Below are 13,416 nucleotides of genomic sequence, written 5' to 3'. Positions count from 1 at the left end.
CCAGCAGCCAGAGGCCCTCCTGAGCAGGAAAAAGGCTCCAGTCTGCAGCAGAGCTACCATCCAATGAAGTTGGTCAGTTCCTGGTGCCTCTTAAACCCAGTTCAGCAATGAGAGACTGGATGGAGCCCAAGAAAAGATCACCAAGGTGGTGAGGGGTCTGAGCACACAGCTTCTGAGAGCAGACTGAGTTAGGCTTGTCTAGCCTGGCACAAAAGACACCAAGTGACAAAGAGCTGTCTGAAAGCATGGAAAAGGAAGTTGCAACTGTACCAGAAGCAAGATCAACCTCATGAAATAAAAAGGTGGGATAAAAAAAAAAAGTAACAGAAAGATGCTGCAGCTCAGAAACTTTAAAATGGATTTTTAAAAATTTTTTGTTGTTGTTTGCTTGGTTGTTTTCCCTGGGAGTGACATAGAGCAGCTGAGAAGGTATTCCAGAGTAGCTCTAATATATCCATCACCAGATGTTTTCAATATTCAGCAAGACAAATATATATCTGACCTTACCAGGAGGCTCATGATAATCCTGCTTTGAACAGGAATTATACAGGGATACTTCCAGCTGTTCCCTCTGAAACAAAATATTCTGTTGTCTGTAACATGTCTGGATAGGTGCATGGCAGTCTTCATAAAGGGCTGAGAAAACTGACTGGAATGAATGTGTGAGCACGATGTCCCTCTCCTGGATAAATGGGATGGCAGTGCTGGATACATTTGTGAATCCCTGTCTGCACTGACCTCACAGTGTATGGAGGAGATGCAGTCAGGTCATGGAAAGGTGACCAAGCAAATATGGGAATGTCTGGACAAAGCAGAACAGTAGTTTAGAGCAATTTAGGCATCTAAAAGGAGCAGCAAATTAAGGTAACCATGAACAGAGCCAGGGGCACAATCTTGCTGTGGTTATGTTTGACCCAAAAGGCAAAACAAAACCAGAGGAGAGTGAACTGCAGCTAAACAAGCTCCCCACTATGAATTTCATTGCTCCAAACATTAATGGTCTAATTTTTAATTCAGTGATTATTTGTCCTGAGACTGTGGTACTACAGCCATAAAACAACTGCATTAAAGAAGATGAACACTAACTCCAAGAGACCTGTATTTATACTGGTTTATAAATTGAAAACAGTTCAGTGATTAAATAAACATTGAAAATTTGGTGGAGGGGGTAAATTTAGCTAGAATCTTTCAATTAGATAACATTAACTATCAAAATTGCTGAGCATATGTATTAAAAAAAAAAAAAACACTCCTTAAGAGTTCTCTATGGACATGACCTTTAGCATCTAAATAAGCATCTGGAGTGAAATATGTTAGGCTGTTCTGTTGATAATTTATAAATGGAAATTTAAGTCCACAAAGAAAATAATCATTCAGCTAGGCTGACACATATTGGCATGCTGAGACTGCCTCAGAAATCCTCCATGACTATTCATTACACATTAAATTTCATGGGATATTTGCATAAGCCTTCACAAGAGTCTAACCCTGTTATTAGAAGTTCTCATCTATCTCCTTCATCACCACTCAGCTGTTTTCAGTGCAGAGGTAGAAAGCAAGAGAACTTTTCTTTAATTTTTAACATGCAAAAGCACCAAAGAAAACTACAAATTCTAATGAAAACTTGCTTGAATTCCCAGTTTTCATGTGATAGCTTTTTCTCTCAAGTGTGGCTCTTTTCTGGCAAGGGAACAGTGAAGAGGATTGGTCAGAGGATATTTCTGAAATGCTTTGAAGTAAAAGAGTGCTCAGAATTTGTGTAGGTAATTCCAAAACTCTGTGCTAAGGTTTCAAGTCTTTGGAAAATTATCCTTTACAGCTAAAAAAATTCAGTTTCCTCTATTGTCAGTGATTTTGAAAACAAATTTTGAATTTCATTAAAGAGAAAATGAACATTCATTGGAAGCTGGAAAAAGACCCATTTCTGCCAGATTTTAAAGGAGCCTTACTCATATGTTCAATGTTTGTTTTTGGTCAAGGTGTGCAGTCAAAACCTGCACCCAAGTATGGAAAAACTGAAGATGTCATTCAGTCCACAAATTCCAAGCCCCCAGTTTCTGTCTATGTCTTAGACACTCAGAAACTGAGTCTTATAATAAGTTCCCTGGACAAGGAACAGAGGTAAATAACCCTGAATGTCACCAAAGCAGAAAACAGAATAACTCTCAGTAGTACCTCCCTCTCTTCACTGATTACAGACAGAAATTAAGATTTTATTTTAGTAGAAAAAATTCTTTTTGCAACAAATATTTAAGTACAAATCAGGTGATGAAATTAAATAGGACAAATTGTAAAATTCTCCAAGAAAAAATTCCAGAGGATCCAGGAGACTAGATTCTCATTTTCTAGGAGATTTATAACCAGCTCCTTGAAAATCCTCAGCCCAGATGCAGAAAGAACTCATTCTTCTGTCCCTCATCTACATACACTTAGTCAATATTGTAATTTTACTCCATCTATACTTTAAAAATAAAAAATCAATTTCAGAAGATACTAAATTCTTTTAAAAGTGTGGAGCAATGGGCTCTAGAACACCCAGAATATTGGAGAAAAAGAAATCCAGCTATTAATAAAGACATGATAATAGAATTATAGATATCCACTGAATTGTTATAAAACTGCACTGTTTTCAAGTTCTTCAAAACTTTAAAAACAGTTAATGTCAGCCCTCTTAAATGTTAGAGTCTGCTTCAGGAACTTCTTGTCCTTCTTCCTTCCCTCTGTCTTTGTCTTTCAAAGCCTTGAGATCTGGCTCTGCTCCTCTTTTTCTGCACATGGGCCATCACCTTTCCTTCCAGAGAACTTGTGCATTTGGGCAAGAACTTCACCTCTGACACTGGAAAACCTCAACAGCCAAATGCACTTTGCCTGGTGGAGATCCTCCTTGTTAGTTTTAAGCTTTGCAGATGCTAAAAAAAAAAACCTTGGAATGCTGGCTTTGTTTTTCACTTAACTACAGAATCCCTCAGAACTGAAGGGAGCTTCACTTCAAATACAGCTGATACTAATATTGACAAGCTACAAAAAAAAAACCCAGGTTTTTCCCTCCTCTGTACAAAGTCTTGAAAACTCTTTTATCCTCTATGAATGTGAGAGCTTCACTGAAGAGTTTAAGCCCTGCCCCTACAGAAAGAGGAAGCCAAAGGTGAGGTGTGCAGATTGCAGGGAAAATCCTTGCAGAAATACTGCAAATGTACTTAAAAATGAATTTTAAAAAGATTAATGTGAAAAGACAATATATTGAAATTCCAAAGGTTGTGACAGAAACAAAGATGCTAACTGTGCACTGACCTTGCTAACTTTTATGAAGGTAATTCTTGCTGTATATTTCTTTCCATGTAAATACAAATCTGAAAATAAGTCCATGCTGATTACTATTCTTTGAGGAAGTCAAAAACTTAGATATTATTTGTATTATAATGAAAATGTAGATTTCTTTGCAGTATAATCTACGCAATTGAGTGGATTTATAGTATTGAAGGGCAACATCCCATTAAAAAGAATAAAGGAAGTGAGGGAGGCTATTCTGAGAAAATTAAAATGGAAGCTCAACGAGACCGCTACTGCCAATATATCCCACAATGTTCTGCCAGTAAAAGGAAGATAAAATCTGTCTTAGCATTTAACAGGAATGAAGCTTCCCAGATTTTTCTGAGGTTCCACAGGAGCTTTCTTCCATTCCCCACAAGATTTAAGTTAGGTGGACCTGATCCAAGTCTACAAAAAATCCAACTCCAAGTCTGAGATCAGACTGAGCCATCAAAGAATTCTATATGGATAGGAACACTGACACCTTTAGGTATATTAACCCATCAGTCAGAGCACTGGTAGGAGTACAGAATGTCAAAGTGAACATATGGAAAAGCACACAGCTCCTGCAGCAATGCAGAGACCTTTTCCTATGTCCATTCTCTCAGGGTGATGCAAACAGAGGGCTGGGAATGCTGTCCAATGCACAAGGCAAGGCAAGGACCTCCCATCTGAGTGTAAGAACAGCTACACTGGTTTGTTGTCAGACTCAGGACTCTGAAAGTTGGTGTGTGACACCTGGAAAGAAGCAAACTTCTTTGTACAGACTGTGTACACACACAGAGCAGGCATGTACATAGGTGTGAAGTCACTTCTTTCTAAATGGTTTTCAGAATTTCAGTTTGCAGACTACTGAGCGTTTTCTACAAGTGGACCAGACCCTCATATTGCACACTTTTGTTGTTGTTTACAGTTAGAGATTGATTTCTTTCCTGGTTTTCCTTATAGAAGTACTAGTCCTGGCTCAAGAGTTCTGCACTGTATAACAGCTCGACCTCCATGTCCCATTGTATTTAAAATTCTCTAAACAATTTATTGAGGAAAAAGTAAGTTGTGATATGTCAGTGCAGCTGGAACTAGACTGCTGAGGCCAAAAAGTGAGAAAGAATTCCCAAGCAAGATATGGAAACCATAGGTTTTTTGATAGAATTCATTTGTTAACTGGGTAAAACTGTCTGTTAACATTTAACAGTCAATCTGTAAGGAAAGAAGCAAAAAAGAGAGAGAGAAACACAATAGTATCTACCTATTTAATTCAAGTACTGAGGTATTGTTTAAGAAAATTGTCAACATTGAATCACACCATGGAATTGTTCCCATATGAGTTCTGCCTCTATGATTGCACAAGATTTCTATGTATAATACACCTTTTCAGGTGGTTTCATCTCACCCTTTGGTATATACCTTCTTTCCCTTTTCCTACTTTGAAAACATGCATTAGTTATCAAGCCAGCCTTTTTCCTTTACCAGCATTTGCCAGTCTGCAAAAACTCTTTTCTTGAACTAATTTTGTGTAAGTTTTTCACTTTTTTTCTTTTGAGAAAAAATTAGTTTTACTTTTTGCAAGTACAAATATTTCCCTTTGGCTGTGATGGTTTTTTTTTGTTTTCATTTTGTATTCTATTTCACAAATCTGCAACATCTTGATCTTATTTTACTGGTAGGAGTCTTGACACCTAAACCCAACTTTGTGATTTTTTTACAGTCACTGCTAGAAGATATAGAGACTTTTCATTTGTATTTTTAAACAAATTGTATTTGCATTAAAAATTGCCTGACTTCCAAACAAAAATAATTGTGAAGAATTATTCACTTTCTTTTATCTAAAACACTCCTGTGAATTGAAAAGTTTCCAAAATGTTATGAAAATGTGCATAAAGTTATTGAAATTTGTCACTTTAGACATTTAGCATTTAGAGAGTATTGCAGAGGATCTTAAGACATCTTTATATTTTTTAAAACTTTCCACAATCCTTACCATTATATATCTTCATTCTGGTTTTCTTGGTTTTTTTCAAATGTCTGGGGTTTTCAAGGGTATAACTGGCTAGATTTTGAATTCTGTATCAGTGTAATAATTTTTTAAAAAAAAAATTGGGACAAATGGACTTAGATACAAATGTAAACGTAAAAATTGTTCCTTTAAGGTTATAACAAAGACAGTCAGTTATGATCCTCTATAAATGTAAACAGAAGAAATATTAACAGATGCCACTGATATTTCACAAGTAATCCAATGTAGTCCTCTTTGTTTGGCAGCTTCTAACTTGAATGAAATTCTTCCCAAACTAAAGCTGGGGTTTCTTTTTAAAGACAAATATCAATATTTGTTCATTCTATGTAAAATATGTTACTCCTTTCCATTATTTGAATGTACAATTTGTATGTTACAAATTATTACCAGTATGGAACCATCCAAATATTTTCTTCCAACAAACAGAAATACTGAATCTTTCATGTATGGTTTTCAGACTTCTCAGTTCATCACAAAGAAGGTTTTAACCTGAGTTCACATACACTTGTTTCCTTGTGTGTTAACTACCCCAGAAGAGCTACAAATGTAGAGGTTTGTTAATACATAAATAAGCAGTAAATCAAAGACAGACAAGTTCCTGGTTTAATATTCAGGAGAAATGGGAATTGTATTGGTCCAATCACATTTAGAGAATTAACCTCCTTATTCTGATTCTGTACTTCACAAGTGGCTCATGTCTTTATGTGGACAATAAACATAGAAACTGAAGAGGAATATTTATTTCTTCCAAAAGCACCAATACTTGGAAGCTTGAATGCCTTAAAGCCATAGCACTTTGTTCTCTGAAAGAGAAATGGAAATGGAAAGTTTGAAAGTCCCACCTGATCTCATTTCTAACACTGCACTCCTTTGGCTAAGGGAGTCTCCTCCACTCAATGGAAAGGTTGGCCTCTGTTACCCCATACTTCAGGCACTATTTGAAGTAGTTGAGTCCTGCCACGAGGAAAAACTTCTCCAGGAAAAGTTCAGAGTCCAGCACGGCAATGTGGGCAGCCCGGCCTATCAACGTGTTGGCGGTGTTAGGCAGAGAATGGAACACGTTGTGTCTGATCAAAGTGCAGTCCTTGGCCCCAATCAAAGGCTGGAGCAGGTTGTTGATCATTTCTGCGTAAACAGGACCTGAAAAAGAGTTGAGATCTCACACCTACACGCCAAAGCTCCCAGATCCTCTCTTTTCTTCCAGTATAAATGAATTACAGTCATGGTGAGAGGGAAAATGGAAGTAAGGCCAAAATAAATGTAAGAGGCAGCAGTCCAGTTCAAAGATTTGCCTGGTGCCAGTGATGTTCATCTAATGGAGGCACTGGGCACAAGGAGGGATCTGCTGAAGCTGCTTAGCATCAGGCCTAGGAATCCTCAGCCCTTCCTCTGTCAGTGAAGAAAATGCTAATTTTTCTTTTAGGGGAGTGGGGTTGGACTCATACTGCCTATGATTTCAAATGTGAGAGGATCTGGCAGGACACAAGTCCATTTGTGCTTCTCTGAGGATTCTAATGCAAGAAAGGCATCATGTAGAGATAGTTGAGGTGTTTATAGGGGCAGAAACAATGGCTCAGGAAATATTTACAGATAAATTATCTGATGTATTGATAAATGTACTGATCTGGCTCCTGCTAGGTCAAACATGTCCCTGAGGAACAACCACTGTAGGTGAATTGAAGAATTTCCTTTTAATTCATGTCTGAGTGGGACAGAAAGAGATGTTATTTAAGGAAGAGGTGTGAAGGGAACCATGCTGATTATTGGGCCTGTGTGACTCTTTCTGCTTCCAAAAGTATCTCCATTTCTAGGTAATCACATGTGTGAAATGGGGATGAAATTGCACTGAACATTATTCCTGGATGTGGTATCAAACTGAAGCCATAAAAAAATGCTATAAATGAAGAAAACTTCTAATAACAAAAGAAACACACACAGCCTGAGCTCATAGGAGGCCCTCTAGTGATGTGAGCCCTGATGTGTTTTACAAATTTTTATTACAAGACAAAATGATTTTAGATCTGTCCATTAAATTCTACTACAATCATTCAAACACTATTGGAAACAAAGGGAAAACCCCCTTACTTTGGATGTGTTGAGAAAGATTCCATTATGTGTAAAAAAGGAGAGACAATACAAGTAAATCATTAGACTACAGAAAAACATTGTCAAGAGCTAGTTCTATTATCACTTTAAAAAAAAATAAAATTAGAGGGAAGGGGAGGAAGCAGTAAAAAAGCTTTGATTATGACCTGATTGAAATTTGTTTTCATCAGGCAAAGAGCTTCTCAGAAAGCTTCTTTTATTGATTTCAGTAATTTCCTGTGGGAAGCGAACACTTTCTTCCTTATCAAATAAACATTTGAGTTTTCATCATGTTGATGAAAAACCCTTCTAATGTAATGACCTCAGTTGCACAGAAATGCAATTCTTCCACAGCCTTGGGAATATATAAAAGATCTTAAACATACCTGTGTGTCTGTCCTTAAGTGCATTTTTGCACATTTCTATTCTTGCTGAATGAAAAGGTACGTATCTGTCTTGGGGTGAGGCCACTAACACAACGTTTTTAAAATACTGAAGACCTGTGGCAAACATATGAAGTAAAATAATCAGAATTAAGCACAAAGACAAAAAATAGTACAGTGTCAGCATGACTATTTCATTTTTAAAGGCTTTTGAAAATCTACAGTGCAAAATAGATGATAATTATTAAAATATGCAACACAGTTGTAGAAAGATTCATAACAGCTTAAACACATTTCTGTTCCTTCTGCGAACTTATCAACACTCACACAGGTTAATTTTCTGTCAACAGGGAAAAGTAAGAACTGTCTGTAAAAAAAATACTTTTCTTAAAACCTTATTCTTGAAAATAAAAACAAAACTTTTATTACAACCTTATTGTTGCAAATATTTATACCTTTTAACAGGATCAAGTTCAAAAATAGCACAAAAAAATATTAAAAATGAAGTAGAGATAAGGAGAAGGAATTGCTATAATATCATACTGTTACATTGGTGTAGAGTCAGTGTTAAGGTCCATCCAGTCCCTGCATGGAGCAGTCATTTGACAAATCCACACTTCTGGTATATCAGCTAAAAACCAAAATCCTCCCTCTTCCTTGGAGTTAATGGGGCCACTGATGAGCTCCTGCTGTTTGACCTGTCTATGTTCTCTTGAGTGCCCTTTTACCCATATTTAACAGAAAAGTGAGAAAATGGACACTGATGATGGAACCTACATGTGCAGAGAATATCCTGAACACAGAAATGCTGTGAGTTCGTCCTTCATCTTTCCCTCCCTCTTACGGGAAAGTGGTCCAGAACCAGAGCCAGGTTGGATGGGGTTTTAGCTACCTGGTCTAGTGGAAGGTCCTGTTGCAGGGGGATCAGAACCAGATGAACTTAAGGAACATCCATGTCTCTATGATTCCACAACTATGATTTCTAGACTTTCATAGAAAATCTGACCATCAGCACCACAGTGAAAAGTCCTGCTGGCTGCCTTTCCAAAACCTGACTCAAGGTGTTATTCATTTTCTCTTGTGCAGTCAAACCAACTGAGTTTGCAACTTTGATCTGAAGTCAAAGGTAGGAGGAGCCCCAGTGGGTGTTAGGCACAACACTGCTCTTGGCATTTCTCCTTCTGTAGGTTCTCCCCACCTCTTTTGGGAGAAGGGTGCCAGAGTAGGGACATCTCTGTACTGAATCAGTGTGCCAGCTCATACCTTCACATATGGACATATCTCCATCTTTGGATATTTTGCCTAAGCATCTACCCAGATGATTCTGATTTTACAGACAACTCTCTCCACATTTCATTTTCTGCTTTCTCTATTTTCAGGGACAACACCTGCATGTATAGCTTCTTATATCTCCAGTCTACCAAGCTAACAAGAAGCAAATCACTTTGAGTCACTACCCTTGCTTGGGAATTCATTGCTTGGGAAGTTAAAATATGAGCTTTTTGTGTATACCCAATTTCATTTTAACTTGACAGTAGTGAAGTAGTCATCAACTGTATTCTGTGGAAATAAGAACTAGGGAATCAAAGGGAAAATTCCAATAACACCAATTTAAGTCAACTTCCTGTCATTGACTGAGTTATGTAGTCTTATCTGTAAGATTTAGATGTTCTATTCATATTAACATAGTCTTTAATTCTTCTCATACAAAAGTATGAGAATTAAATATGAAGTAGTGACCTTATCACTACATACTAGCACCAGTTTGCTCACACACAATATTAAAAGTAACTCTTAAAATAAAACAACTACTTCAACAAAAGGATCATGCTTGCTTTCTTTTCTTAAGAAAAGCCTGATTTATTTAATTTATTCATGACAGACTAAAGAACAGGAAAAACGATTCTCTATTCAGACATAATTTTTCTAGTGTGAGGCCATACATCTCTCTCTGTAGTACAGAATTGTCAAAACAGACATGAATAAAATTTGCTCTTCATCACACAGAGTCATATTTCCTATAGACAAGAGATGTTAAACTTACAAAAAAATAATAAAAAAGGAAAAATGGTTTTCTTCTCATAGCATAAATTAAGCAATGATGGCCTGTCAAGAATGATGTTTCTTGCCTGCAGAATATAAACTTAGGTACATGTTTACTGCACCACAAAGGTCATATTTAATGCTAACACTTTGGCAAAGACATTATCTGATGACTTTCACAGGAAAAATGCACATATTAAACTGATATTAGTTTTTAGACAGGGCAGCCCTTCTAAAAAGCCTATTTAAAGAAAATTCATTGAAAAAATGCAGATTTCCTTTACTCCCTGGAGAACAGCCCAAACCAGCACAAGCCAATGGAATAGCCCTTGGTATTTACAAAGGACATCAAGCCCTACTCACCCGTTTTTTGGCTGAGCTGATAGAGGAAACACTTGCGCAGGTCCGCGTTGTCCCTGAAGGTCAGTTGCAAAAGTGACCCTGACTTTTTCAACTTCTGCATTAGCCACAGACCTGGATTGAAAGTTGGTGCATATTTTTACCCTTTGTAAATTGTGAAGCAGGAGAATTAAAGACATGTGCCTACAGTAAGGATAGCACTGTCATTTAGTAGAAGCCTAGTTTGTTCTTTTGTGCCTAATCAACAGGGAGGAAAGTATAAGGGTCTCATGGGATTGAGGCAACAGTTATAAACTAAAAGAGGGTACATTTAGACTACACATAAGGAAGGAATTCTTTATGAGAGTGATGAGAGTGGTGAGACACTGGAAGAAGTTTCCCAGAGAGGTGGTAGATGTCTCATCCCTGGAAATAATCTGAGTCAGGTGGGAAAAGGCTTGGAGAAAACTGATTTGATTGAAAAGTTCCCTGTTCAGGGCAGGGGTGGAACTGAGTGATTTTTAATGTCCCATCCAATCCAAATTATTCTATGATTCTGTGGTTGTCTCATGGTAATAGGAAAACACTCAGGAAGACTGAAATGTGGGACATTCCATTTCCATAATAATGTCTCTTTTTCAGCTATGAAGATGCCTCTCTTTATTTGCAGAAGAGGAGAAGTGGGAGACTAAGTGGAAAAAAGTTCATCTCCCACTACTGCACAGCCCTGAACTTTCCAGGGAACAATATCATGGACCTTGTAGATATTGAAATTGTAATTTTTTCTGTTTGGGTTCAAAGTCTTTAGCAAATATTTCCCAGAACTTCAAGATACAAGTCATGCCACAATAAATTCCTACCTCCACTTGTTGCCCTCTCATGCACTCTGCCATGGACCACACCCAGTCAAAGCTTTGCCATCAACTCTTACCTGTGCTAACCAAAGTGCTGTTGTTGTAGAGGGTTCCCAGGTGAGGCCCAGAGAGGGACAGGAAGGTGTGTAACTTGTTGAGGTAATAGCGAAACCTGGGCCGAGTTAGTACAGATCGAATGATGACATTACCAAGGGAATGTCCAATAAAACTGTTGGGAAAGAAAAAAATTACATTAATACAAAACCCATCTGCGTTTTTTTAAAATAAATGTAAGGATGGCACAAATGGCTCTGGAGGGAGGACTCCGTCAGGGCTTTCAGTAAGATCCTTTAGTTATCATTTAATGTTTTTTCAGCTGACAAGATTCTCTTCCATAAGAATCTTTCTCTTTCATTCTCATTTATAAGAATGTAAAAATTAATCTCGCTGATTCAATGGCTTTTGACACAAGGCACTTTAGGATTTCACTGGATGTTTCTCATGTAACTCAAACAGTTACACACTATTTGCTATCATAAAGCTTACCTTATTCGGGATATGGAGAGGTTGTACAACTGGATATGCTGAATAATTTCATCCAGTAATCGGTCAGTCATTGTATCAAAATCAGCAAAAGTATCAGTCTGTTGAAAAATTACATTATTCATGAATTAAAATATATTACACTTATTGCAGTCTCATATTCTTCTCAAAGTCAAATGCATGCAGAAATGTAACAACCAGTGTAAATTTTCTTTATAGATGCTCAAGGGGGAAGAAGGGAGATTTTTCTCAAACCCCAGGTCTTCTTTTAAACTGAAGTTCTCCTTTGAGAGAAGTTGCTGAGTGATTCCAGAATCATAAGCATGATGCTAAAGCAGCCTGACTTGACACTGGTGAGAACTGCTAATGCTCAGCTGCTCTAGATATCAGGCTCTGCACATGGAAGAAAAGCTTTTGCCATTTAGGATTCAACAGATTACTGCAATAAAGTACTCTACAGGATTATACATTGACATGAGGGTTATGCTGATGCTAAGGATGTCATCACAAAATTATTTGGCCATCTTAATCAAATGCTGTGTGTTTGTTATTCAACAGTCATCAGTAAGAGAATGAGTGCTAGAGACAGACGAATAATTTGTTGCTTGCAACAGTACTGCCAGTTGTGAGACAATAAAACAAGCAATATATTTCCAGTCTATACAATTACAGACAGATCTCATTCAGAACTTTGTAATTTGGCAATCCAGCAGGACTCTAAATCAAACTCGCAACTAATGAGATGCCACAAAACAATCATCAAATGTTGGAACAGCTATTCAGAGCAAAGATATGAGTAATGAATGCTTTTGAAACATATCAGTAATTAATGCTTTTGTGACACAACTCATCTTGCTAATTACAGCTCTTGCACAGGAAAACATGACGATATTCACTTTGCAATACAGACTTAAAATAAATGTTCTCATAAACTAAAAACGTCCAGTAACCTTCTGCCTGTTTGTTTTGTCTGCATTGATAATTAGTGATTTCCTCCTTGGCTAGTTATCCCAAACCTTTCAGGTTGTTTAAAAGTGCAAGAATATCAGCCTGAATGTTAATCATAAACAAAACATGTCAAGCGTCATATTTCACCTGATTATATCTCCATCCTTTACTATCATTTCAGCCTGACTGAGCTTGTCAAATGCATCACAAATGAATGCCTAAAAAAGTGATTTGAACTTTCCTCTATAAGGCAAACCAGATAAATGACTGATTTCTTGTGTCATTTTCAGTGTGGTTCTCAGAGAAGGGAAAAGCAGCGATGAGATGCTTTACAACAATAAAACAGCCATCAAGCCACCCAGTTTCCACTTGCAGTGCTGTGAGAACTTCCCCACCTTTCCAGACAATAAGAACTCTAAATAGCTTCCATTATCGACTCTGGATAATGTTAAATACAGATGGTGTAAGATGTTTCATTCTCTGAAAACATTCTCTTCTCTTGGAAGAGGCCTTGATAGAAGTATGAAGTGGTCTCCTGACTATTTTCACCTTGCTTACATTCACTGTCCAGATCTGCTGCTGACAGAGCTTTTGAACAAAGAAGGTTAGAAAGTTTTAACTCAGGTTTCTCATGTACTCATAAATCAGAATAATGTTTCTGACTGCACAATGGAAATCCTAATCTTGTGCATAAAGTTAGGCCTCTGGTCATAAACATGGCTCCACTGCCAAGAGGAGCACAGGATTAATTCCTGTTTCTCTGCCTAGACCAGCAATCAATTTTTTCTGGAAGACAGTTCTTTATCATTCAAGGAAATAAATCCCACAAGCACTGCAACAGGAGAAACAATGGCTGATGCAGCAAAGGGAGCTGACAACACCTGCTGGATATTCCACA

At 37.4% G+C, this 13,416-nt stretch overlaps 1 protein-coding gene across 21 annotated transcripts in view; it reads right to left on the bottom strand.

The window, feature by feature from the left end:
• Positions 1-5,908: 5,908 nt before the first annotated feature.
• The window catches only part of FAM135B (family with sequence similarity 135 member B), a 286,821-nt gene continuing 279,313 nt past the window's right edge, over positions 5,909-13,416 (bottom strand). For 13 of the 21 annotated variants that reach the window (XM_086877994.1, XM_086878035.1, XM_086878004.1 and 10 more), the window contains 5 exons: positions 11,574-11,671; positions 11,105-11,256; positions 10,198-10,308; positions 7,795-7,908; positions 5,909-6,463 (listed from right to left, as the gene is read on the bottom strand). In XM_086877994.1, the coding sequence (XP_086734120.1) occupies positions 6,258-6,463; positions 7,795-7,908; positions 10,198-10,308; positions 11,105-11,256; positions 11,574-11,671 (681 nt within the window). In that variant the 3' untranslated portion in view covers positions 5,909-6,257. The remainder of the gene's footprint in view (positions 6,464-7,794; positions 7,909-10,197; positions 10,309-11,104; positions 11,257-11,573; positions 11,672-13,416) is intronic. The other 8 variants (XM_086878074.1, XM_086878120.1, XM_086878056.1 and 5 more) reach the window with 2 other exon arrangements.

The sequence above is a fragment of the Cyanistes caeruleus genome, chromosome 1, assembly GCF_971803275.1.
Source record: "Cyanistes caeruleus chromosome 1, bCyaCae1.hap1.1, whole genome shotgun sequence".
Taxonomy (NCBI): Eukaryota; Metazoa; Chordata; class Aves; order Passeriformes; family Paridae; genus Cyanistes; species Cyanistes caeruleus.
This window is presented reverse-complemented; position numbering and strand designations above follow the sequence as displayed.